Source organism: Rasamsonia emersonii (assembly GCF_000968595.1).
Source record: "Rasamsonia emersonii CBS 393.64 chromosome Unknown ctg1118621760074, whole genome shotgun sequence".
In the NCBI taxonomy this organism is placed as follows: Eukaryota; Fungi; Ascomycota; class Eurotiomycetes; order Eurotiales; family Trichocomaceae; genus Rasamsonia; species Rasamsonia emersonii.
This window is the reverse complement of record NW_013563213.1, coordinates 12809-37657: the sequence shown is the minus strand read 5'-3', so window position 1 is coordinate 37657 and position 24849 is coordinate 12809. Positions and strand designations below refer to the sequence as shown.

General features: G+C 53.1%; 9 protein-coding genes across 9 annotated transcripts; 4 read left to right on the top strand and 5 right to left on the bottom strand.

Annotated features, from left to right (window-relative positions):
* Positions 1 to 1161: 1161 nt before the first annotated feature.
* T310_3637 (uncharacterized protein) lies at positions 1162 to 2580 on the bottom strand (the record flags this gene model as incomplete). The annotated part of the gene is made up of 4 exons (XM_013473465.1): positions 1162 to 1476; positions 1521 to 2046; positions 2101 to 2336; positions 2395 to 2580. 4 exons carry the CDS (start codon positions 2578 to 2580, stop codon positions 1162 to 1164), a joined length of 1263 nt encoding a protein of 420 aa, XP_013328919.1.
* A 976-nt stretch (positions 2581 to 3556) lies between these two features.
* T310_3636 (Viral A-type inclusion protein repeat protein) lies at positions 3557 to 8681 on the top strand (the record flags this gene model as incomplete). The annotated part of the gene is made up of 8 exons (XM_013473464.1): positions 3557 to 3629; positions 3690 to 3744; positions 4005 to 4041; positions 4088 to 4450; positions 4500 to 7717; positions 7772 to 7810; positions 7869 to 7875; positions 8214 to 8681. The coding sequence occupies 8 exons, from the start codon at positions 3557 to 3559 to the stop codon at positions 8679 to 8681; spliced, it is 4260 nt and encodes a 1419-aa protein (XP_013328918.1).
* A 237-nt stretch (positions 8682 to 8918) lies between these two features.
* Positions 8919 to 11402, top strand: T310_3635 (Plasma membrane channel protein (Aqy1); the record flags this gene model as incomplete). Its single annotated transcript, XM_013473463.1, has 4 exons — positions 8919 to 9141; positions 9204 to 9357; positions 9430 to 10150; positions 10200 to 11402. The coding sequence occupies 4 exons, from the start codon at positions 8919 to 8921 to the stop codon at positions 11400 to 11402; spliced, it is 2301 nt and encodes a 766-aa protein (XP_013328917.1).
* A 726-nt stretch (positions 11403 to 12128) lies between these two features.
* On the bottom strand, positions 12129 to 16695 carry T310_3634 (Hydrogen/potassium-exchanging ATPase; the record flags this gene model as incomplete). The annotated part of the gene is made up of 14 exons (XM_013473462.1): positions 12129 to 12132; positions 12201 to 12221; positions 12283 to 12579; positions 12642 to 12959; positions 13023 to 13603; positions 13658 to 14006; positions 14059 to 14453; positions 14505 to 14745; positions 14801 to 15087; positions 15164 to 15672; positions 15715 to 15788; positions 15845 to 16072; positions 16483 to 16543; positions 16608 to 16695. The coding sequence occupies 14 exons, from the start codon at positions 16693 to 16695 to the stop codon at positions 12129 to 12131; spliced, it is 3453 nt and encodes a 1150-aa protein (XP_013328916.1).
* Positions 16696 to 17044: 349 nt separating this feature from the next.
* On the bottom strand, positions 17045 to 18278 carry T310_3633 (Sterol 24-C-methyltransferase; the record flags this gene model as incomplete). Its single annotated transcript, XM_013473461.1, has 3 exons — positions 17045 to 17939; positions 17998 to 18032; positions 18096 to 18278. 3 exons carry the CDS (start codon positions 18276 to 18278, stop codon positions 17045 to 17047), a joined length of 1113 nt encoding a protein of 370 aa, XP_013328915.1.
* A 562-nt stretch (positions 18279 to 18840) lies between these two features.
* T310_3632 (Pre-RNA splicing factor Slt11) lies at positions 18841 to 20013 on the top strand (the record flags this gene model as incomplete). The annotated part of the gene is made up of 2 exons (XM_013473460.1): positions 18841 to 18978; positions 19036 to 20013. The coding sequence occupies 2 exons, from the start codon at positions 18841 to 18843 to the stop codon at positions 20011 to 20013; spliced, it is 1116 nt and encodes a 371-aa protein (XP_013328914.1).
* Positions 20014 to 20574: 561 nt separating this feature from the next.
* Positions 20575 to 20926, bottom strand: T310_3631 (Mitochondrial zinc maintenance protein 1, mitochondrial Precursor; the record flags this gene model as incomplete). The annotated part of the gene is made up of 2 exons (XM_013473459.1): positions 20575 to 20777; positions 20854 to 20926. The coding sequence occupies 2 exons, from the start codon at positions 20924 to 20926 to the stop codon at positions 20575 to 20577; spliced, it is 276 nt and encodes a 91-aa protein (XP_013328913.1).
* Positions 20927 to 21374: 448 nt separating this feature from the next.
* On the top strand, positions 21375 to 22829 carry T310_3630 (Ribosome associated DnaJ chaperone Zuotin; the record flags this gene model as incomplete). The annotated part of the gene is made up of 3 exons (XM_013473458.1): positions 21375 to 21527; positions 21586 to 21729; positions 21789 to 22829. The coding sequence occupies 3 exons, from the start codon at positions 21375 to 21377 to the stop codon at positions 22827 to 22829; spliced, it is 1338 nt and encodes a 445-aa protein (XP_013328912.1).
* Positions 22830 to 23003: 174 nt separating this feature from the next.
* Positions 23004 to 24131, bottom strand: T310_3629 (Aryl-alcohol dehydrogenase Aad14; the record flags this gene model as incomplete). The annotated part of the gene is made up of 1 exon (XM_013473457.1): positions 23004 to 24131. The coding sequence occupies one exon, from the start codon at positions 24129 to 24131 to the stop codon at positions 23004 to 23006; it is 1128 nt and encodes a 375-aa protein (XP_013328911.1).
* Between the last annotated feature and the right edge of the window lie 718 nt (positions 24132 to 24849).

Genomic DNA, 24849 nt, shown 5'->3' with positions numbered 1-24849 from the left:
TAATGCAGTGAATACTCCGTACTGTCTGTAAATACTGTCCATTTTCGGGCAATAATAATCAGCAACTTGCATAGCGTGGACATACAGGGCTAGCGAATCAATCCAGGTGCTAAACCGTCGAAGCAGGCTAGCAGCAGGTTTTCAACTTACTAAATCAACGAATCACAGCGCTCAGACCATTTATCCTCGCAGCTCGGTTCGCAACGTGGTGCGTGAAGAAGTACGGAGTAGTGTGACGGGGCGACGCAAGAATTGTCCTACAGTCCTAGTTACCCCGCCTTTTGTTTTTGTTTTCCTCCGACCTAACCTGGAAAGCGTTGTCGAAGACAGTAGACTCGTCAAGAGAGATCCAAAACGGGCAGGGACTACCGAAACAAAGGATGCTAATTCGCTCAAACACATGATTAATAATCCCTCCCCGTGATTATCAATCAGTCATCACGTAGCCAAAGCTGCTCTTGATACAATACACTATCGACAGTAATAATGGAGATGGAGATTAAGGCAAAAAGAACAATCCTAAATCCGTGACGATATCATATCTCAAGAGGGAGAGAGGGAGGGCCCAGAGAAAAAAAACTCAATTCCACTAGTCAAAGCCAAAAAAAAAACAAGCATTTTGCCTATGCATAGCATAGCATAGCATAGCATACCTGGTACACAAGGTTAGGTACACTAGGTAGGAATAGGAGTGAATAACCTTGCAGGGGGGTGACGGGGGTCAGCAGACCCCAACCAAAACAAAACAAAAATTGTATTTGCGGGGGAATGACACTAAGACATCGTACCTAACTAGCATGTCGATCGACGTGTTTATCAATCAATCTGCGGAGTGCGCGGGTTATTACATCGGTATACTACGCCGTACTACTAATTACCTACCTAACTGATGAGATAGTATTTTTGTTGCCTGCGGGAAATAGGTAAGTAGGTAGGTACCTCCTCAGTTGTTCTTACAACGGATCAATTGAGTCCAGAATGGGTTTGCTGTTTGTCGGTCTGAAAACTATCTTGACATTAATATATTATAGAAGAAAACTGCAGGTTGAATAGGTACTGTACTGTACTGTACAATAACAATAGGATTAGTCTAAAGAACTACTAATTCATTACAAGTAGTTAGTAATAATAATATTATTACGTTAGTCAATGAGAAACCAGCTAGCTCTTCTTTTTCCCTCCTTTCGGTCTTCCCCTCTTGCTTCTTCTGGGCGATTGCTCCGGTTCTGGTTCCTCCTCGCCCTCCGAGTCCTTCGCCTCGCTCCCGACAATCACCCCATCGTCAGTAACCTCTCCATTCGACGAGACGTCTTCGTCCTTCTTGGACACCGATTCCCACGTGCCATCCGCAGACTGCGATTGACTCTTGATATCCGCAAGCACCTTGTTGGTCTCGCTCTCCACGCCATTCCAGGCTCCACAGCCTCCGCACCTCCACCGGCCAAGCTCTTCGAGACTCTTCATTCCCGGCGGGGCCTGGCCATTGACAAGCCTGCAAGTCTGGCAGATCAACGCCAAACGGTTCCTCGGGAGCGTCTCGTCCTCGCCAAGCAGGACATCCAAGAGCCGGTCATACCAGCGGGGACTCTCGTTATACTGCGGAGCTGCGGGGAAAGCATTCGGTGCAAAGCCAGGTTCATCAACGGGCGGCGGAGGTCCCGGGAATCGGTTTTGCTCGAAATAGCTGTGAGACTGCGGGATGGCTTCGCTGCCGGGGGGGAGTGGACCGGGGTCGACTCGTTCGGAGGACGTCTGATATTGGCCGTCGGAGGAGGTGCGATCCCTGTTCTCCCTGCCATCTGCGGTGTGCCAGCTTTGCTTTCGGTTTCCTTCCCCTTAGAATCTCCGCCGCTCTTGGATGGAGTAGTCTTTTGAGACTCTCCGCCATATTTCTCGAGAAGCTGCTGCGTCGAGTTGTACTTGGTAGCGATCTTCAGTTTCTCGATCGTCTCATCGCGTTGCTTGTGGAGCTCGTCCAGCTGGTTCTGTGTTTTGGAGATCCGATACTCGAAAAACTTGCTCGCCACCGCTCTAACCGCGTAGATTCTGGCCACAATTCATAAGCAATCTTTCCGTTTTAGAGGGAGTTGTTGAGCGCACACTACGGGTCCTCCCAAGACAGCCGCATATTCAACAATCCCCCAATTCTGCCATCCCAAGACCAGTGCGAGAATGATAGAGTAGAGCAGGTACGCAAAGGTCGTGTAGAGAGTCCATAGGGCTTTGAATCGGCGGGCCTGCTGTCGGTGCGAATCGAGACGATTTGTCGTCTGAGTGATCTTGGTAGACAAGCTCGACAGTGCTTTCTCAAACGATGCCGGTGAATTATCCTCGCCCTGCAGCCATGTCAGCATGTCAGCTTGGGGAGCTTGCTGTCAGCAATGTCAAACACACCTTCCAGGGCCAGAGGGACACCATTTTGTCAACCAAAATCACATGGTAGTTAGCAGACGCCGTTGTCAGAGTAGCTTCGATACTCCGTAAAAAGGTCCTGGCAGTATTCTCCGCAAACTCCGTAAAGCTCCAGGCTGGCAGCAGGTGCACGGACCACCCCATGACATGTGCTGAGGTCACGGGCATATGATATTCCCCATCATTACTCCTGATTTTGTTTTAAATATTAAAGTAATAGATTTGATTATGATGGTTATTTAAATTATTTAAAATGGTAAAACTGCTCACAAAGATTTTATTCTGTGAATGGTGTGTTTTGTCCACTAAGCATTTGTTTTGGAGTTTCCGCTTTTTATATAATTTTAGGGAGTCACATGCAAATCCACATCTGATCTTATATTAATTAAATCAGATATAAAATACCTATATCAAAAGTAACTTGTAAATTATTTCTATCACAAGAGCCAAATAGTCTCTGACTATTACTTCTAATGAAGTATGGGCAATCAGCTAGCCAGACACGCAGCTGTTCCCTATGTAGGTAGTACCCTCAGCACCCTCCCAAACTACAGTGCCAATATAATCCATTATCTCACCTCACCAGTCAACAGAACTTGAGGCCTGTGGTCTAATCGTAACTGGCTGGACTGCAGGCCTCAGGTTCGATTTGATTCCCCCCTCCTCGTCGAGGTGAAGCGGTGCGGTCATTACCAATATCTTGCTTACATCCGATGACATGGCGATGGGGGGGGGGGAACTACAGGTAGTAAAACCCCTGCCCGCCATAATTGCATAGGTGGGGGTTTTCGTAGCATCCTGCAAAGGGTGTGAGCGTTTTTTATATCGATGAGTTGTTTTTTTTTGGTCGTAGTAGCAGCTGAGATGGGCAGATGCAGGTTGTGATAGACCTCCCGGCGAAACCATTAGATTATTGCCATAGAAGCATGGTTTACTCGATATTTCTATCGAAATAATACTACTCCGTAGGACTAGATGATATGACAAGGAAGGCTCTGATCGAGCGAGATCGAATGGAGGGAAGAATCTGGTTTGCTGTGACTTAAATAGTTCAGAATCAAACCAGATGATAAATCGAGGCAATACAACGGTCATAACACTTTTTGATGGTAATCTGCCAATTGAATCACGTTATAAAGCCGCCATGGCTATTTCCTCTGCAGAAGAAGTCGAAAGCATTCAATACAAACAAGCCATCTCTGATCCGTCTCAAATTAGTATGGGTGGAGCAAGCATAATATGAAGCAGGCACTTGACTAATCTGATGCAATAAACAGATTCATGGGAAATATCCAGATTTGCCAATGTCCTGTCTATAACGAATCGACTACTGTGAGTGACGTTGATGGCGGTGCCCCTTGCCCCGGATGTGGCCCGAGCTTAGCACATGGCGTCTGCCCTTGTGGCTGGTGCGACCGCGGCTGTCAGCGAGCAGGTGGCCAGACTCGATGTCCTTCATCTCATCCCCAACGCTCCTTATATTATCATCTTGTTTTCTTCTCTTGTTGTAATTGTTAATATCTAATTTGTTACATACTTTTGTTTGTTCTATCAAAGCAGCAGCAGCGCAAGAAGACGGCGAGATGTTCCAGGTACGGTGTGCTACTAAATACTGTGGTTGCGGCTGCGGTAATATTGGCTATGCCTCGTGCTAACTGCTACTTTCCATCATCAGCGTCTTCGTGATGCTATAGACGCCCGGATTGCAGAGGAGCAGGCACGCCAAAAGGCGGCGCAAGATTCCATCTCCCGATCCAACTCTAGCCGTCGACAGGCCGCACGACCCGCACGCCAGCGACGAGAGAGTGGCCCGCCGCCCAGAAGCCCCGATCCGACCGAATTCGAGGCCGAGTTCGCCATTGGGGATGACGATGGCTCTAGTAGATCAGCAACTCCTCGTCAGGATGGTTCGACGACGCAGGAATCGGGCGCACAAGGGGACAATGCAGACACGAAACAATCGGGCGAGTCCGCTGGCAAGGAGGCCGCGCCTGACGCAGAACCCAAGCCAGCACCATCCTCTGAACTCCCTGCTGATGTCCGATCAAAGTTACGGAGATTGGATAAACTTGAATCCAAATACCAAGGTATGTTCTCTTTCATTAAAAGGAAAGGCTAAATGGTTCGATGGTACTGATTTGTCTATCTGCACAGAACTTCTACGAGCATACCGTGTCGCCCATGCGCGGGTGCTTTCTATCGAACAATTCGAAGCCGCGCTGAGAGAAAATACACCGCTCACGTCGATCAACGAGCCGAAAGCGTTGACCGAATATCTGAATCAAATATCGCTCAAGGGCGACATGGTCTTGGACGAGCTGAAGCGTGTCACTGCGGAGAGAGACGAGTACAAAAAGAAACTCGAGGAAGCGGAAAAGTCGGCGAAAGAGGCCTGGGATGAGGTTGCAAACCTAAAAAAGGGAAACGTCGACGAAACCAAGTCGGACGAGCCCAAAAAGGCGAACAGCAAGGCAAAGAACCTGACGGTAGAGACGGGCGCTCCTGCCGATAACAAGTCGGACGTTTCAGTAAAATCACCCACCGGCTCTATTGCGTCTCGAAACGCTTCCATCCCTGGACTGTCGCTCTTCTCTCCAAAGGCAAAGGCGGTCAAGTCTCCGCCAGAGGAAAATGAAGAATTCTTCTCCTTTGAAAATGAGATCCCACGGATGGAATCTGAACTGCAGGAGAAGCAGGAAGAGATCAAACAGCTCAAGTCAGAAGTTGAAAACCTCAAGCGTGACCTGTCAGTCGCACGGGAGTCGACGGAGAGCATGGTGCATTCCTTGGAATCGGCAACACGCGAGTTGGAAGGGCTGCGTGAGAGCAAGGACAAGCACGAAACCGAGCTTGAGAGCCTCAGATTGGCCAAACAGGCAGAAATTGACGGCCTCAGTTCAAAACTCGCCTCGGCAGAAGCTGCTTTAGAGAAATCCAATACCGCTCTCGAGGAGCTCAAGGATCAACTGCAGAAGAAGACCGATGAGCTCGATCGATTGAGGGAGCAAGCCTCACAGACTGAGAAGAGTGCAGACAGCACTGATTTGACTGCCAAGCTTGCCGAGGTGGAAAAGGAGAAAGATTCTAATGAAAAGCGCTTGGGAGTTATGCAGGGGCTAGTCGACAACCTTAAGTCTCAGGTCAAGGATACGGAAGCTGTTGTGTCTTCTCTCCGGACGGAGCTTACAGAGAAGAGCTCAAGTCTCGACAGACTGCAGAATATTGTCAACTTTGTGGATAATGGTCTCAAGTCAAATGCCAAATGGCAAAGTGTTCGAGACCTTGTTGCGGATGGCAAGCCTGCCGACTTCGACGAGATTCGAGAGGGCTTGATCGGAACAGAGACCAGCCCTGCTGCTGAAACGAGCAAGGCGGAGCCCGACGTAGAAAGTCAAGGCGCTGCCGGTACTAGTGCGGCAAAGAAGAAGAAGAATAAGAAGAAGAAGGGTGGCAAGGGCGGAGAGGACTCGAATGCTAGTAAAGAGCCTGCCCAGACAGTTCCTTCGGAGGAGAGCCAGCCTGCGCCCAGCGATTCGTCCAATGTCCGTGAATTGGAACAGAAGGTCGAAGAGCTCACGTCTCAAATTGCCGAGAAAGATGCCGCCATTGAACGTCTGCATGCGAAGTTAAAGGATGAGGATGACTTGAAGGAGGAAATCGAATCGCTACGTGACGAACTGCTTAATCTGGGCCAGGACCATGTCGAAGCCAAAGACAAGATCAAAGAACTGCAAGCAGAGAAAAAGACTCTGGAAGAGAACATCGCCAAGCTAGAGAAGGAAATTGCCGATCTCCGATCCAGCAACGCTTCCAGTGCGGCAGACTCGGAGAAGGCCCACAAGGACCTCAAAGCCGAGTTTGAGGACCTCAAGGCCAAGGCCGCCGTCTTGGAGAAGGACCTCTCCGCGGCTCAGCAACTGGCCGCATCCAGATTCAAGGATCTGACCGACCTGAGAGAGACGCTGCAGAAGCTCCAGCCCGAGCTCCGAAACCTCCGGGCAGAGTCGGCAGAGTTGAAATCGACAAAAGAGGAGCTCAAAAACAAGACGGCCGAGCTCAGGAAATTGGAAGGCAAGCACGATGATCTGCGTGCTGAGCTGAAAACAATGAAAGCCACCATTGCCGAGCGCGAGAGCGAAGTCAAGACTCTCAACCAGAAGATACGGCAAGAGACTGACAGTCGTCTCAAGGCAGAGGAGGCCTTGTCCGTCGCTCAGTCGGATCTACGGTACTCCGAAGGGAAGAAACAGGAAGCCATCGAGACGAATGAGAAGACGTCCAAGGAGCTTTCCAAAGCGCAAGAGGAGTTGAAAGCCACCCGGGCCAGACTACGCGATGTCGAAGAGCAGGTGGCGCAGCTCAACCGGGAGATGGAAGGTCTGCGAGAAGAGATCGATCTCAAGACGGCCCAGCACGCGAGCGCGCAGAGCTTGATGAACAGCATGCGGGATCAGACCTCGGAGATGGCGATGCAGATGAAGGAGGCTCGTGAACGTTGCGAGAGCCTGGAGGAAGAGCTGGCTGAGGCTCACCGTCTTCTGGGCGAGCGCAGCCGCGAAGGCGAGACCATGCGACGGCTTTTGAACGACATCGAGAGCCGTGCGGACGCCAAGGTGCGCGAGTTCAAAGAACGAATGGAGGCGGCGATTGAAGAACGAGACCGTGCGGAGGATGAGGCCAGCACGATGGGTCGACGTCGCGCGCGAGAGCTGGAGGAACTCAAAGCCAAGGTCCGGGAGGCGGAAAAGGCTCTGAAGAGGGCAGAAGACGACAAGGAAGAGCTGGAATATGCGCAGAGAGACTGGAAACGTCGACGAGACGAGCTCGAGGCACAAGCGGAGCGGTCCGCGCAGGAACTGAAGGAGGTGCGCCAGGCGATGACCCAACTGCGGGATGCTCTGGACGAGAGCGAGAGGCAGACGCGGGAGTTGGAGAAGGAGAAGGCGGAGCTGCGTCGGTCGGTCGAGGAGACGAACAACCGGCTGGAGAAGCTGCGCAGGTCCAACAAGGCGCTGACGGAGGAGCTCCGCGCCGCTCAGAATAGCAACGCTCGAAGACTGGGAGGATCCGTCGAGTCGGGCAACCAGTCGTCACGATCGTCGATCGATTCTCCCAGTCGAGGTGTCGTGTCGCCTCCACCACGGGAGCGCAACGCTTCATCTACCCGCAGCGAAACCCCGACAGGCGGGACGCCGATCGACTATATCTACTTGAAGAACGTGTTGCTCCAGTTCCTGGAGCAGAAGGACAAGAACTACCAGAAGCAGCTGATCCCGGTGTTGGGGATGCTGCTTCATTTCGACCGGTAAGCATCAACCATCGGTTGAGACTCTGCCATCGATACTAACCGGCTGTCTAGAAACGACGAGCAGAAATGGATGTCAGCCGTGATGTCCCGGTAATGGCCGTGTAGTTAGTCTTATTACTACAGTGTATACAGCGTGATGTTTGTATAGCAAGTATGTATGTACATTCATGTACTGGATAATTGACATAGAGTGGGTCCAGCGGACCCTTTTTTAGCCTGTCAAGAAAAGGGCGTGTTGGAGGGTAATATAAGACATTCTAAGACGTAAACTCGCATTGAAGAATTTTCGTCGCTGTAATGCCTTGCTAGATCGTGTCTTCTCACTCATCCATACCACGACAATAATAGCAATGTCCAACGAGCCCACCATCAGACTGGCCACGGAGGAGGGCAAGTTCTTTCTTTCCGTCCCCGCATCGTGGTATCATGCCCCGCACGAGACGACTCGACTAATTAATTTATAATAATAATAGATGTCGATATCATCCTCCAGTTCATCCGCGAACTAGCCGACTACGAGCACGCGCTGCACGAAGTCGAAGCAACACCGGAGTCGCTGCGCGCGACGCTCTCCTTCCCAGACACGCCGCCCAAGAAGGGCGCGACGTACACAGCGCTGATCACTCCTCCCGCGACGGCCGACAACCCCTCCCCGAAACCCGTCGGCATGGCACTGTTCTTCTACAACTACTCTACCTGGCGGTCTGCGCCGGGCGTGTACCTGGAGGACCTGTACGTGCAGCCGCACGCGCGCGGCAAGGGATACGGCTTCCGGCTGCTGAAGTACCTGGCTGCGGAGGTGGTGAAGATTGGCGGGCGACGGCTCGAGTGGAGCGTGCTCAAGTGGAATGAGCCCAGCATTAAGTTCTATAAGCAGATTGGGGCTAGGGAGATGGATGAGTGGCAGAAGATGATGCTTGAGGGGAAGGCGTTGACTAAGCTGGCGGAGTCAGCTGAATAAATAGTACTGTACTGTACATACATACGTGAATGAGTAGTCTGAATCGAAATACGACGAGTGCTTTTCCTTGTTAAGCGTGTAGAATGTCTGCGATGGCTCAATATGATATTCTCTCTCGTATTTAGTATTCGATAGAGGTGTTCTGTAATTTTAAATAATATTCAATGGGCTGATTTCACATGATCGATCGACGATCGCCCGATCCGGGGCGTCAGGGCTAACCCTAAGCGTCTCCGCATGACGTCGTTAACCGCGCGGCCGGGACAGCTGACTCCGCTCGCCGTGCTCCTGGGGCCGCATCGCTCTGCTGGCCCCTTTCTTTCATTTCATACTTCTCCCAGTGAAGCGCCTACTGCAGGCGCACATCTGCTCTCTGCAATGGCATCTTCTCCTTCTCCCACCGCCCAGCCGGGCGAGTACGACGTGGACTATGTAATCCGCTACTCCTTTGGCGGCAGGGGTATGTATGACGATACCTATCCAATGGTTCCCGCAACACTAACAGATGTTTGTACTGTACAGCCCACTCCGGAGCGACGGAACAGCTCGAAAAGCTGCTGCGAACCCTGGCAGAGGCCGGATTCCAGACCGAGGTCCGTTCGGGCGACAAATCCTCCCTGCTGGTCTTTGTCCGGGCGCCGTCCAAGAGTCTCCAGCGGGCTACCTACACATCTAGGTAAATACCTACTTTTTGCGATCTTTTCCAACGAATTGAAATCGATTGATTGATTGTGATTGATGTGACTAGGGTTCGCGATTGGCTTTATGGCCTCCGCCACACGCAGCCCGGCGGCTCGCAGTCGCCTGAGCCGCAGACAGACGCTGAGCGTCTGCGAGTCATTCACTACATGATCACATCTCCAAAGGAAGACGGCGGCGCAGGTATCACGCCAAAACACGGAGAATGGACGAACGTGGACTCGATCTTCCCACTGCATGACGACAAGACGAACCAGGCGTGGATGCGGGACTGGAGCAAGAAAACATTCCTGACCAGGGACGATCTGGACCAGATCCGGAACAAGTTTGGAGAGAGGGTCGGTTTCTACTTTGCGTTTCTGCAGTCGTATTTCGGGTTCTTGTTCTTCCCTGCCCTGTTCGGGTTTTCCTGCTGGCTTCTGCTGGGCTCTTTCTCGCCCATATACGCCATCGTCAACTGTCTCTGGTGCGTCATCTTTGTCGAGTACTGGAAGCGGCAGGAGATCGATTTGGGAATCCGGTGGCAGGTCCGAGGCGTCTCGGTGCTGCCGACCAAGAACCGTCAATTCAAGCCCGAGAAAGAAGTCCGGGACGAGGTGACCGGTGAAGTGAAGCAGGTCTTCCCTTGGAGCAAGCGGCTTCTGCGACAGCTGCTGCAGATTCCGTTTGCGCTGGTCGCGGCAAGTGTGCTGGGCGCCATCATCGCGACGTGTTTTGCGATTGAGATCTTCATCTCGGAGCTGTACAACGGGCCGCTCAAAGGTTATCTGGTACGTTGCTGTACTGTATCAAATCTGATCGTACAGACTGACGAGTCAGGTCTTCATTCCGACGATTCTGCTCTCCTCTCTAATACCGACCTTTAGCGCCGTTCTCACTTCGGTGGCTACCAAACTCAACGATTTCGAAAACTACGAAACCAAAGAAGCTTATGATGTGGCTCTGATCCAGAAGATCCTTGTCCTCAACTTTATCACTTCGTACCTGCCAATCTTCTTGACGGCATTCGTGTATGTGCCGTTTGCCAACGTCATCGTGCCGTACCTGGATGTCTTCCGCGTGACGGTCCGTCCATTCGTGTCCAAGGAGGACGAGAAGATGATCGATCACGCCGATTTCCACATTGATCCATCCCGTTTGCGGAAGCAGGTTATTTACTTCACCGTCACGGCACAGGTCGTTAATCTTGCTATGGAAACCGTCGTGCCTTTTATCCTGCGCAAGCTCTCTCTCAAGTACAGAGAGTACACGGAAGAGCGCGAAGAGGGCAAGAGCGGCGGTGGTGATGAAGGGAAGAAGTCCGTCTTTGTCTACGACGACCCACCAGAGGAGGTCGATTTTCTGTCGCGCGTCCGCAACGAGGCGGAACTGCCCGAGTATGACGTGACGACCGACCTGCGCGAAATGTGCATCCAGTTCGGGTATCTGTCTCTCTTCTCGCCCGTCTGGCCACTCGTACCGGTATCCTTCCTGATCAACAACTGGATCGAGCTGCGGTCGGACTTTTTCAAGATCTGCCGCGAATGCAAGCGGCCGACGCCGGAGCGAGCGGACACGATCGGCCCGTGGCTCGACACGCTGGGGCTGCTGGCATGGATCGGCAGCATCACAAGCTCGGCGCTGGTGTACATGTTCAGCAACGACGGGCTGGGCCCGGACGGGCAGCAGCAGCCGTCGGAGGTGAAAGGCTGGGCTCTCCTCCTGGTCGTGTTCTTCGCCGAACACATCTATCTGGGGATCCGGTACGTGGTGGAAGCGACCATGGCGAAGATCGAGACGCCGAGCATCCGCCAAGAGCGGGCGCAGCAATTCCTGCTAAGGAAGAACTACTTAGCCACGACCGCAGAAGAGAGCGAAGCAGCGCGCGCTGCTGAGGACAGAACTGAGCAGGAACAGGCTGCTGATGCAGCTACCCCGTCAGAGCGCTTCTGGACACGCCAGAAGAACTGGAAAGAAGCCGCGCGCATCGGAGCGAGTATTATCGAGTCGCACGTCAGTGCAGAGACGAAGAAGCAGCAGTAGCAGCAGCAGCAGCAGCCGTGGGGCTGATGAAAAACAACAGTATAAACAGTATAAAAATAAAAACTCACTAAACGCATTCATACACTGAAATATATACCATACAACTCAGCCTTGATACATACAACATACCTCATATTCATTCATACATACCTCACCGCTAGCCGGACTCATTAAATTAATGAACGAAAACTACCTAAGGTAACCTTACTGAGTTGAGGTTGAGTTGAGTAATTAGCTAGATAGCTAGATCGTTGATTAGCATTAGAGTTAGATAGATAGATAGAGTTCGTTAGAATCGAATTGGAATTGGAATTCGAATTAGATTCTCTTTATTTCTTTCTCTCTCTCTTTCTTTCTTTCTTCATGCACTGGGTATTTTTTTTTGTTTCTTCGGGTTGAACGTGAACCTACTTCTGGTTCCCCTTCTGCTTTCCGCTTCTGGTACTTACCCTGTCTTGTCTTGTCTGTCTGTCTGTGTATTTATTATCTTATCTTTTCCTATCTCATCCTGTCAGGAATGTAAATAATATAATATAATATACTCTAATTATAATATAAATATTATTTATTTGACTGAATATAGATATATAGATAGGTATTGCGTAGATGGAGATGACATGACATGCGAATTAGGAAAAAAAAAAAGGGGGGGGGGGGAAAAAGCCATCTATATCTATTCCCAATATCAAAGTCTTTCTTTCTTTCTTTCGGATTGATTGAATACATCTAGCTAGGTATGTATGTACCTAGCTAGCTAGCTATCCAGCTAGATAGCTTCATGAGATCCACCCTACTCACCCTACTCTATACCATCCTATCCTATCCTCTATACAGATGTATGTACATACAGTACATACTCCGTATGCAATCTACAACCTACCAAGCACACCTCGCCAACACCCCCCCCGGCCATCTCCTAACAGCCGCCTTCCTCAACTCATCGAGACACAGCAGTCCCAGACCGAACGCCGCAGGCAGGAAATAATGCTCCGCCGGGACGCTGGTCGTGCCGAGCACCGCCTGCAGCTTGGGCACGTATAACCAAAACACGGCGATGGCGAGCGCGAACATGATGGCTGGAAACAGGAGGAGGTTCTGTGTGCGGGCGTTTAAGGCGGGTGGATGCTGGAAGATGGAGAGGCGGCGGGTGCGGATGGCCATGAGGTTGAACCATTGCCTGAGACCTCAAATTAGCTTCTGTAACAAGATAGATGGCTTGAAGTATGTGCAGACACGCACATAACAACCAAATTGACGAAATAAATCGAACTCGCCTCGTTCAGGCGCGCAGTGTAGTAATCCGGATCGATATCCGCCGGCACCTGGCCGAACTTGAACCACAGCGCCGAAAACGGGATGCCGTTGCGCTGCAGGTACCAGTACGACATGGTGAAGGAGAGCACCGTCTCGAAGAGGCCGACTACGCCGTACGCGTGCAATATAAGCTTCCAGTTGACGAGGCGGTCCTTTTTTGGGTTCCGCGGCGGACGCAGCAGGACGTCTGCTTCGGGGGCTTCGTAGGCGAGGACTGTCGCGGCGACGCAGTCGGTGAAGCAGCTAGACATGCATTTATTAGTGGGAGATTGTAAACGAACGATAGGCCTGAAGTGCTAGGGCTACCAGATGATGATCATCAAAAACGAGGACAGAACCTGCGGAAGCCCGAAGACGACATTCGTAAAGACGGGCCAGAACTCGGAGAACGACCCCGCCGGCAGCAGGTAGGTGATGGTCTTCTTGAGGTTGTCGAACACGACGCGGCCGTACTGGACGGCCTCGACGACGGCGGCGAACGAGTCCAGCAGCACCATGTCCGACGCCTCGATGGCGATGTCCGAGCCGCTGCCCAGCGCGATGCCAATGTCGGCGGCCTTGAGGGACGGCGCATCGTTAACCCCGTCGCCCGTCATGCCGACGATTTCGCCCCGGGCACGGAATTCGCGGACGATGCGCAGCTTCTGCTCCGGCGTGGTGCGGGAAAACACGATTTCCGGGTACCTGCACAGCTGCTCCCACTGGTAGTCGTTCAGGCTCATGAGGTCAGCTCCGCTGATGACGATGGCCGAGGAGCGCGTGTCCTGCTGTCCATCAGCCTTGTTGGATCGCTGCAGCGCCTGCACGTCGTCGACCGGTCCGTTGCTGGTGACAATTCCGCATTGTCGAGCTATGGCCAGAGCCGTGAGGCCAAAGTCGCCCGTCACCTGGAATACATACAATTAATCGACGTTCAAAATTCGCGAGAGATAGCGGCAAACCATAAAGATCCTGATTCCGGCCCTTCTCAGCGTCTGGATCACCTCCGGAATCTCCTCCCTCGGAGGATCGACGATGCCAACCAGGCCAACGAGGACCAGACCCGTTTTCGCATGGCTCAGTACTTCAGCCTCGAATTCCCGGGATGACGGAGGGATCTTAAGCTCCTTGGCTGAGAGGACTTTGCGAGCCAGCAGAGTCACCCGTTTGCCTTCGCTTGACCAGCGGTCCTTGAGCTGGGTGATTTCTGTCCTAATCTGCCCGTCCAGCGTTTGCAGGCTGCCATCGATAGCGACGGCGTGTGTGCACCGCTCAATCAGAATATCCGGGGCGCCTTTGATCGTGAGAAGACTGAGAGCCGTCAGTGCAAGACCCAAAGAACTCGGAGCTTATGGCAGCTTACGTGTCCTCTGGTTTGAATTGGACTGCCTCTGCCGCCGACAAAGCCAGACCAAGACCATTGGAATCAACAACGCTGAACGTCCGGATCATAAACTTGTTTTTGCTGTTAAATGCAAGTTCGTACGTCTTCTTCCACAGACGCCGCAGATCGGACACAGGACCAAGTCCCTCGGAGAATCGAAGGATAGCCTGATCGGTAGCATCTCCGTATATCGGTCGTTCATGGAGAGGGAGTTGCGTTGACGCGGCATCGAATTCGGCAGCATTGCACAGACCGGCCATGGTCCGCAGCTGATGCGTTCCAGACGCTTTTCCCTTCACGACCATCTCGTCCCTGGCGGATTCTGGTGTAAACGTGGCGGTAGAAATCGCGCAGTCGGTGACGAACATTTTATTCTAGATAGTCAATCAATGCGAAAATAACAAATGTTCAATTCTAAGACTTACTCTCGTTAGAGTCCCCGTTTTATCGGAGCAAATCACCGACACTGCACCCAAGGTTTCAACCGTCTTCAGCGACTTGCAGAGGATCTTGTTCTTGCTCATCAGATTGGCCGTGATCGTCAAGCTAGCCGTCAAAGCGATCGGCAAGCCCTCGGGGATAAACGCAATGGCGACGCTGACGCAGTCCACTATCAAGCTAGGCACGTTGATCCAGTCAGGATGATCGACTCGAAGCCATGCCGCCCTGTCGATCGATCGATCAGTTTGCAAGTCTCCGGATCTGTTTAACTGTCACATACCAGACAATGATGACGACCGTGATCATCGTAAACATGATGCAGACTATCAAGAGCACAAAACGCAAGACTTCCTTCTCGAGCGTCGTCAATCCCGTCTTGGGTTCGCTGGATAGTTTCGCAATCCTGCCAAAGACGGTCGAGTCACCGGTCGACACGACAATGCCCGTCGCATTCCCAGACACGCAGTGTGTGCCCTGAAGCCCAATGCAGCGCGTCTCGAGGTAGTTATCATCCGTCGAGTCGACGGTCCCGTTGATCGGCAACGATTCACCTACTCTGTTGTCAGCCTAGATTCGAAGCCGCGTGGAAGTCCCTGAACGTGCCTGTGAGAATAGACCGGTCGAAGCAGGCGTCGTTCGAAACCTCGATAAAACGCATATCAGCCGGCAGCTTGTTTCCGGCCTTGATGAAGACGACGTCTCCGGGAACAATGTCCGGAGCGGTCACCGTCGTTTGAGAGCCGTCGCGCAGGACCAGGCAACTTTCCGGCAGCATGGCCGTGATGGAAGCCATGACCCGGGACGACGACCAGTCCTGCCAGGCATTGAAACCGGCTTGGATGAAGAACACTGCCAGCAGGACAATGGCCAGAGCCAGGTTCGCCGGAGAAGGCGGGCTACCGAGCGGCTTCCACGAGATGAACACGAGGATGCAGCCAACAAGGAGGATCGACCCGAAGCCCTTGAAGAAATAGCCAAGGATCTGCCAGAACCATCGAGTGGGCAGCGGCGAGAGGACATTCTTGCCATACTGGTGCAGCCGGCGCTGGATCTGGTCGGACGAGAGACCGTGGCCTGCATCGACTTGCCAGCGCTTCTGCAGCTCCTCGACGGACAGGTTGTGCCATTCGAGGTCCAGCAATTCTGAGGCTGCTGTTAGACTCCATATAAACAGAATTCATTCCACATTCATACCATGGGCAATTGCATTCTTTGCCTTCGCAGCTTCAGCTTGTTCACGTTGCTTGGCCTCGTCGATATCAAACGAACTGGTCCGGTGATTTAGAGAGATGCCAGCATGAGAGATGCAAGAGCTGCCACTCACACGCTGCGATAATGGATGGGAAGGGTGACAGAAGGATCGACGGTGTTTCTCCGGTTCAGACTGCGAATGGAGAAGCCAGAGCTGTTGGACGCTGTTCGCGTGAGCTGTCGAGGGCGGCTCTTGGGAGCATCGCCGGTCTCTTCATCGGCGTCTTGCCATCGCAAATGGCCGCCCGCTTTGAGCGGGTTTGCGGCGTTGTTTTCCATCAGAAATCTTAGAGAAAGAGAGCTTGACACCGCAGATAGAAAGCGAAATCAGAATGATGGATGAACGCAGGTCAACAGCTCAGGAAGAGCTGGAGCTTTATAGGCGTCTATCATGATAAGCTCGATAGCTGCGGTGGCGCTGGCAAGCATATGGCAAGCACATGGCACCTGCAGCATGTTGGTGCGCGATTAATGAAGGCCATTCGTGAGGAGAACGCTTTTGCTAGGGTTCGAGCTGGCGTGGTTCTTGGGGTGGTTCGAAGACTTAAGAATCTCCGATCGAGAGGCCACGATAAATGCCACATGGGGGAGTTAGATTGGCATTGAGTTGACCACCAGCAGCACGCACAGCCACTGCAAAACGTTAACCTCGAGGGGAAACAGATATCGCCGTTGGGATCGAAGTTGTTTTTTATCGCTGCGTTGACCCACCACGCAGGATCTGGGGAACCATGGATACTGGCGGTGGGGAGCTTCACATAAACCACGCAGTCTTAAAACGTTGATATTCGCCAATATTACTCCTTAGGTCATAACAATTGCGATGTTGGACGCACAGAAAATTTGATGGAGCTTTGAAAAGATACTCCACATGGTGAGGATGCAGGTGAGTCCAAAGAGCAGCAGAGGAATCGGATTTGTCATTGTGAGATAGACACTGGACAAAGAGTTTTCATAATTAGCTCCAGGCTTATATACAAGGCTTACAGGCAATTGCCAGTCTGCTGCCTAGTTCACATAATAAAACAGCTTGAAAACTAGTTGAAGTGCGACAATGACCAAAATAAACATTCACATCATATATTGGCCTCAGCATGATTAATTCATTAATGTCTTGCTCGTCAATCCAGAAGATACTCTAACCGATATATGCCGTGAAATGGATGATCTAACAGCAGGACAAAGGGGATATTAATGCAATCCAGTACAGTCGAAGTGAAAAGAAAAGGAAAGAAAGAAAAGAAAAAGAAGATAAGAATTAAGAGATACAAAGTTACTGCGGCTTTCGTGCAACCATCAAGTACATAGGAGTAAAGAGGTTCTTCTCTGCGCCAGCAACCAGGCTGTCTGCCGCAATGGCGAGAGTGTCGGCTGTCTTCCGCGCTCCCTGGGGGAAGAGACCAAGTCTTTCCATCGCGCCAACGAAGCGGTGGGCGATTCCACGACCCCACCAGGTCATGCGAGCGATAGTCAGGAAATCCCAGATCGAAGTCATGTGCTTGAAGGAGCCGGCCAGCGGGTAGTACCACGGGATCTTGTCGGGACGCTGCGCCAGATCCTCGTTGTGGATGAGCTCGAAGCCGGCGGCCTTGATGGCACGAAGAGCCTCGGAGATCTTGACCATGTTGGAAATACCATTACCCTGCTCGATACCCAGTCGGATCCTGCGGTGCTCGGGGTTGTCGTTGTCGTAGTCGTCGGTCATAAGCCACTCGTAGACACCAAAGACACCACCGGGCTTCAGCACGCGGAAAATCTCACTGTAGACACCTTCGAGGCTGGGGGCGTGGACGGTGGCCTCGATGGCGTAGACGGCGTCGAAAGTGTTGTCGGGGAAGTGCATCTGCATGAAGTCGCCCTTGGTGAAGGACAGCTTGTGGGACAGGCCCTCGCGTTCGGCATAGCGGGTGGCACGCTGGATCTGGTAGTCGTTGTTGTTGAGACCAACGATGTTGACACCAGCGAACTTGACGATCTCGCGGGCAGGTCCACCGACACCACAGCCAACATCCAGCACCTTCATGTTTTCTCTGAGACCCATCATGTGGGCGAGGTAGTGTTCATGGCGGGCGATGGCCTGGTGGAAGGGCTCACCCGGTTCGAAGCGACAGAAGTGGAAAGACGAGCCCCATCCATACTCGTAGAGATCGGTTGCGAGGTTGTAGTAGCTGGCAGGAATCAACGTCAGAATTCATTCTAAGTCAGGAAAGGTATTGTTGGACATACTGTCGAGTCAAGGTGGCATATTCCGCTCGTCGAGCCTGTCGACAGAAGCTTGTCAGAAAGAAAATACCCAATATATAATGCAATCAATTAATTCTCACCTCACGGATCTCTTCCGTCTCAGTCTCGGCGGGCTTGTTGTCCCAATGCTTGAAATACTCGTCGACAGCGGCCTTCTGAGCTTTGGCGTCCTTATTGCGCATGGCAGCGAGACCTCCAGCAGCCTCAGCAGACTTGCCATGGAGGATGCGGGCGAATTCCGCATCCCGCTGGTGGTCCTCCATTTCCAATTTTACCGGTGCCATTGTTGCAGAGTGCAGTCGCGCGAAGTCGTTATATAGAAATCCTGGGCCCAAGAAAAGGGGGACGGGCGAACGAAGATCGTACGATGTCGGAGACCAACAGGTCAATGGATCCAGCAATCAGCAGACGGAGAGACTGCGGACTCCACAGCGAATGCCACACGGCAAATTCGAATTCAGACAGGGGAAAGGAGGAAGACGGGCGTTGGAGGAGGACAGCTGTCTGGAGAATTTCCTGCGACGAGCACAGGCCTATCAGCAGGCCGGGATAGGGGATGCGCGCTTAGCCAACCAAAGGGCGGTGGCCGGGGGTTCCGCTCGGAACCCTCGGGTTCCGAGAGAATCGACTAGTCCGGAAAGAGTAAGCACGAGCATGTGATTAAGAATCTCTGTCACGTGAGACTAAGCCACATCACCAGCCATAGAGGCTTCTCCGCAGCCACTCGAATATCGATAATCCATCGTCACTCCGCGTTGACTGACGATTTCTGCGCCTCCCAACTGTTCAGTCAGCCACCCATCGCTGATCTGGCAACGGACCAAGATGCCCCCGCAAATCAAGCAGGACATCAACCGGTCCGGGTGGGAGTCCACCGACTTCCCGTCGGTCTGCGAGAATTGCCTCCCGGAGAATCCCTACGTGCAGATGTTGAAGGAGGACTATGGCGCGGAGTGCAAGATTGTAAGTATACCCGATATCTATCTCGCTGATGGAGACTGCATTTACTGACGGGCACAGTGTACACGTCCGTTCACCCTCTTCCGGTGGAAAGCCGATCGCACGGCGCGCACCAAGCGAACCGTGATCTGCTTGACGTGCGCCCGTCTGAAGAACTGCTGTCAATGCTGCATGCTGGATCTGTCATTCGGCCTGCCCATCGTGGTCCGTGACGCTGCTCTGAAGATGGTGGCCCCAGGTCCGCAGAGCCACATCAACCGGGAGTACTATGCCCAGACGCACGAGAAAGAGATCCAGGAAGGCCGCGGCGCCGTGGAGGCGTACGAAAAGACGGACGAGAAGGCGCGTGAGCTGCTCCGGCGGCTGGCACACAGCGAGCCTTACTACAAGAAGCAGCGCCAGTTGGAGGCGCCGCAGGGAGAGGAGGGAAAGTCGCAGGCCGAGTCTGCACCCCAGCGGAGCAGTTATGGCAACGGACCAGGTCCGATTCGCACGAGCGACACCAAAAAAGCACGAGCAAAGCAAGGTGCGCGACCATTCCCCAGCACCGCACAGTTGCCACCTGGTCCGGAGGACATCAACCCGCCGGCGGATCCGAAAATCACGTCTCTATTCATCACCGGTGTCGAGGACGACCTCCCAGAACACGAGATTCGCACGTTCTTCTCCGAATTCGGGCAGTTGCGCTCGCTGGTCTGCTCGCATCGGTCACACTGCGCCTTTGTCAACTACGTGTCACGAGCGTCGGCTGAGGCGGCAGCCAAGCATTGTCAAGGCAGGGCAGTGATTAAAGGATGTCCTCTACGCGTGCGGTGGGGGAAGCCAAGGCCGTTGGACAACATGGACCGCGAAGAGCGGATGCAGAACGCGCGCGAGGGCCGACAGGCTCTGGCGGCGGCCAAGGCTGCGGGGGCAGGGCAGAAGACCCTCACAGCAGCAGGAGAGGACCTTCCAACGGAGCCGGCGAAGCCCAGCTATGCAGTTGCGCCTCCGCCTGGAAGCGGAGAGGTGCAGTATGCCAGTCTGGCGGGAGATTAAACGGTCGTCATTTTTCATGTGTTCATACGGGAAAAGGGAGTTTTTATCGTGTATTCATGAACGGGCGTTACGTTTGTATTTCTTTTCTGCTTCTGCTTTTTTTTCTGGTCAATACCATGCAATGCTCAGACAGTGATAAAAAGGTTCAAAGGGTCGAAAGGGTTGAATTGGGAGATAAATATGGGTACAAATAAAATATAATACAGGCCGCAAGCTGTGTCTGCGGTTTCCGATATTCCATCAGATCTGTCGTCATTGTGTCCAGAATACATATATACAGAGAACATAAATATCACATCGTAGAGTACAGTACATCTAGCATAGTCGAGTCACAATGAACCTCAACCACGCAACTAAGCGGCAATAACAACCGAGAAACGCGGCAAATAAGTTAAAGACGTAGAGCCGTATATAGTACACGTATATTACGACGAGCAAGGCTTATCAACCTTGACATTCTTCCCTCCGATCCTGACCGAGTCGTTGTCTCCTCGCTCGATCTCGTCGTGGATGCGGAGTGCTGGAATTCAAGCATGAACATTAGCAAAACTCTCCCCTCTCTCAAAATAGGGTTGGGGCCGACGTACTCCACTTCCCATCCTCACTATCGGCATCCCTCACGCCCTGGACGATGTTATGTCGCAGGATATGCGCCGCCTCGACGGCGTGCTGGATCTGCATCGGCGTGTCGACGCCCAGGCGGCGGTTCTCGTCGAAGCGGCGGCGGGCTTCGGCGCGGGCGGCGTAGAGCATGCGGTAGTCGTCTATATGCAATCGTCAACAAGAATTAGTGGAGTGTCTTCTAATTTAATGATAGTTGAGAACGCTGGGATGACACACCTTGGAAGGCGATGCGGGTGGCGCGGAGGAGCTGGCGGTAGGCGGACAGGGCGGAGACGGAGGATTGGGCCATTTCGATTCAAGGTAGGTATTGTAAATTAGAAGAAGCAGGTAAATTGAAGAGATTCAAGATGCGGTTCTCGTGGCGACTGAATGTACTCCGTATTCCAGCTGAATAAGGAAGAAGGGCGACTAGGCGGAGAGCGCTGTATAGTTCTGACAGAGCTGGCTCAACGGCTACCACCCAGCATTGTCATAAACAGGGAGACAAGAAACAGTATTCAAGAATCAGAAGATAACCCTCAAGAATATCAAATATCAATCCTTGTTCAGTTGTTGCAGATACTATAGGAACGAAGCTGCTTCTCCGAAATATTGCAGCCCGCCATTGGCCGGAGGCAAGGCGGGCGGACGCGGCAGAAAAATAATTTTCGTCAGCTCGCGACTTCTGTTGATATTCTCTCACCACCCCCTCGCTCTGTCGTCAGACAAAACTATTGTCCGTCTGCGTCGACTCTACAATGGCAACTGCCCAGGTCGTCGATATCCCGCTCCCAGCTCTCCCCCAGGGCTGGAGCGCCGAGAAAGACCACAAAGTCCTCGCCGCGCTCTCCAGTGCCACGCAGCGCAATGTCGAGCCTGTTGGGCCGCACTTTCTGGCCCATGCCAGACGGGTAGGTAGATATCGTCCATTTCTGATGCCAGTGGAAGGTCGGGCTAACGCCTTCATAGAAGCGTCATAACCGCACATTCTCCGAAGATGAACGCATCCAGGCGCAGGAGAAGGTTAAGAAGGTCGAGGAGGAGGACGAGCTGAGTGACATCTCCGAGCCGGAAGACCCGGTCATGCTGTCCCGAGATGCCAAGGATTGGAAGGTATGATTGTTTGAATAGAATGCTTGTGTCTGTCTTCGCTAACGCCCTCCAGAGCCAAGACCATTATGCCGTCCTCGGCCTCAGCAAGCTCCGCTACAAGGCCACCCCCGAGCGAGATCAAGCGCGCCCACCGCAAGAAGGTCCTGCGTCACCACCCCGACAAGAAGGCGGCATCCGGCCAGGGCGAGAACGACAACTTCTTCAAGTGCATCCAGAAGGCGGCTGAGATTCTCCTGGATCCGGTGAAGCGGCGCCAGTTCGACTCGGTCGACGAGGCGGCTAACGTGGACCCGCCGACGAAAAAGCAGCTGCAGAAAGGCAACTTCTACGAGCTGTGGAACCGGGTGTTCGAGTCGGAGGCGCGCTTCTCCAACAAACAACCGGTGCCGATGCTGGGCGACGAGCACAGCACCAAGGAGGAGGTCGAGAACTTCTACAACTTCTGGTACAACTTTGACAGCTGGCGGACGTTCGAGTACCTGGACGAGGATGTCCCCGACGACAACGAGAACCGCGACCAGAAGCGGCACATCGAGCGCAAGAACGCCAACGCGCGGCGCAAGAAGAAGACCGAGGACACGGCGCGGCTGCGCAAGCTGGTCGACGAATGTCTGGCGGGTGACGAGCGGATCAAGAAATTCCGCAAGGAGGAGCGCGCTGGCAAGGACAAGAAGCGGCTGGAGAAGGAAGCAGAGGCGAAGCGGATAGCGGAGGAGAAGGAGAGGCAGCGGCAGGAGGAGGAGCGGCGCAAGAAGGAAGCCGAAGAGGCGGCCAAGGCGGAGCGCGAGGCGCAGAAGAAGGCCAAGGAGGCGGCCAAGAACGCGGCCAAGAAGAACAAGCGCGTGCTGAAGGGCAGCGTCAAGGACGTCAACTACTTTGCCGAATCGGGCGACCCGTCGCCGGCGCAGGTGGATGCCGTGCTGAACGACGTCGAGCTGGTCATGAGCAAGATCAGCCCGGAGGAGCTGGCGGCGCTGGCGACGAAGCTGACGAACGCAGGCAAGGATGTGGCCGCTGTCAAGGCGACGTATGCGGAGGAGGTCAAGCGGCTGGTTGGAGAGGGCAAGTTGAAGGAGGGAGAGGTCAAGACGTTCGCGTAGGGGACGGATTACTCGTACGTTCTTATTTTTTGACGTGTGATGCATCATGATGATGATGATGATGATAGACAGGATAGCCTGAATTCATTTCATTGAACACTATATTCCAACATATTCCAACATCCATACGTATTTCTTAGACTCCATATTCATCATATACATGAGTATATCTATCTAATCAAAAGCCAGTGCACCAGCCGACGCCAACAACCCGGTCGTCTTGCCGGTGACCTTGGGATCGGGCCCGAGAAAGTAGCCCGGAAAGCCGACATCGAACGGGACGATGCTCTCGAGATAGGCGATCTGCTCGGGCGTCAACTTGATGCTGAGGGCCTGGATATTGGCCTTGAGATGCTCGATCTTGCGGCCACCGACGAGGGGGAACACGTTGGGCGCCTTGGCCCGGACGTAGGCCAGGGCGATGGCGGTGACGGAGTCGATACCATGCTCCTCGGCGACTTTGGCCAGGGCCTCGCTGACCTTGATCTCGGTCTCGGTCTGCTCGGGCGGTCTGAACAAGCTGCGCAGGGGCTCGCCGCGCTTCTTGCGCTCCTCGATCTCCTTCTTCGACTGGAATCTGCCCCCGCCCAGCACGTCCCACGGCGCTATGGCCATGCCGAAATGCCGCGCCATGGGGATGATCTCGCGCTCGAGGTCGCGCCGCATGACGTTCCACTGGCCCTGGTAGATGCTGAAGGGCGTCTTGCCGTGCGCGCGCGCGTACGTGTTGGCGGCGGCAACGACCCAGGCGGGCGAGTCGGAGATGCCCAGGTACAGCACCTTGCCCTGCTGGACGAGGATGTGCAGGCTGTCCATGACCTCCTCGATCGAGGTCGTCTGGTCCCACCAGTGCACGTACAGGATATCGATCCAGTCGGTCTGCAGCTTGGCGAGGGAGTCGCGCACGCTCATGTGGAGGCTGCGGCGGTGGTTGCCGCAGTGGTTGACAGCCTTGCCCTTACCCAGCTCGAACGATTTGTAGTCGGTGGTGTACTTGGTCGCGATGACCATCTGGTCGCGGTTCTTGCGCAGGGCCATCCACTCGCCGATCCAGGCCTCCGACTGCCCGTTCTGGTAGTTGTTGGACGTGTCGATGAAGTTGCCTCCGGCCTCGAAGAAGTAGTCCAGCAGCTTGAACGCTGCCTCCTTGTCCATCGACCCCATGAACGACTGCCATGCGTCGCCGATGGACATGGCGCCCAGCGCGAGGGGCGACACGCGGATGCCCGCGGTGGACGACAGCACGCGCAGGCGGCCCAGCTCGGTGGGGGGGTCAGGGGCAGGTGCGAGGAAGTCTGACATGGCAGTATCACAGAGGAACTAGGATAGAAGATATCGCAGATAGTATAGTACAGTGTGGTATTGCTTGCGTCGTCACATCCAGCAGCCCATGTCGTATGTATATCCAGTATTTATAGACTCGCACATCGGACATTAGCATTCCATCCTCGGACTTACCAGACCGCATCTTCATGCATAATACCGGAGATAGGCACGGAATACTATTAAACACTATGAATGTGCATCATGCCGGGTCCCGCAATGAGGTCGATGAAGGCGAGTGGTGCCGTGGTGGAATCATCATGTGGGGTTCCTCCGAGGAGAAAAGAAAGAAAGAATCTGGAGGAAGATAATCATCATCATCATCATCAAGAAATCAGTCAATCAGTTAACCAATCAATCAATCTGGCAGACTGCAGTCTGGTACAGTACGAAGTTACATAGCTCTGGCACTCCAATCATAATCACAGCCTTGTTAGCAGGCAGGGAGGCAGACAGAGAATTCAGTATAGATAGACGGACGGACGGACGAAAAATCGGACGAATTTATGCATATGACAGCTGATGGTCCAGACCCACATGCATCAAGCAGGCAATTAAATTCAACGGTCAGTTAATAGCGCGTAATCCACTTGCATAAGTTGTCGCCACTGGATTAAATCTTAAAATCTTCATTAATAGGAAGAGTAAGTACTGCACAGTACTATTGTGTGGGTGTATATTCTGAACGGGAATATCC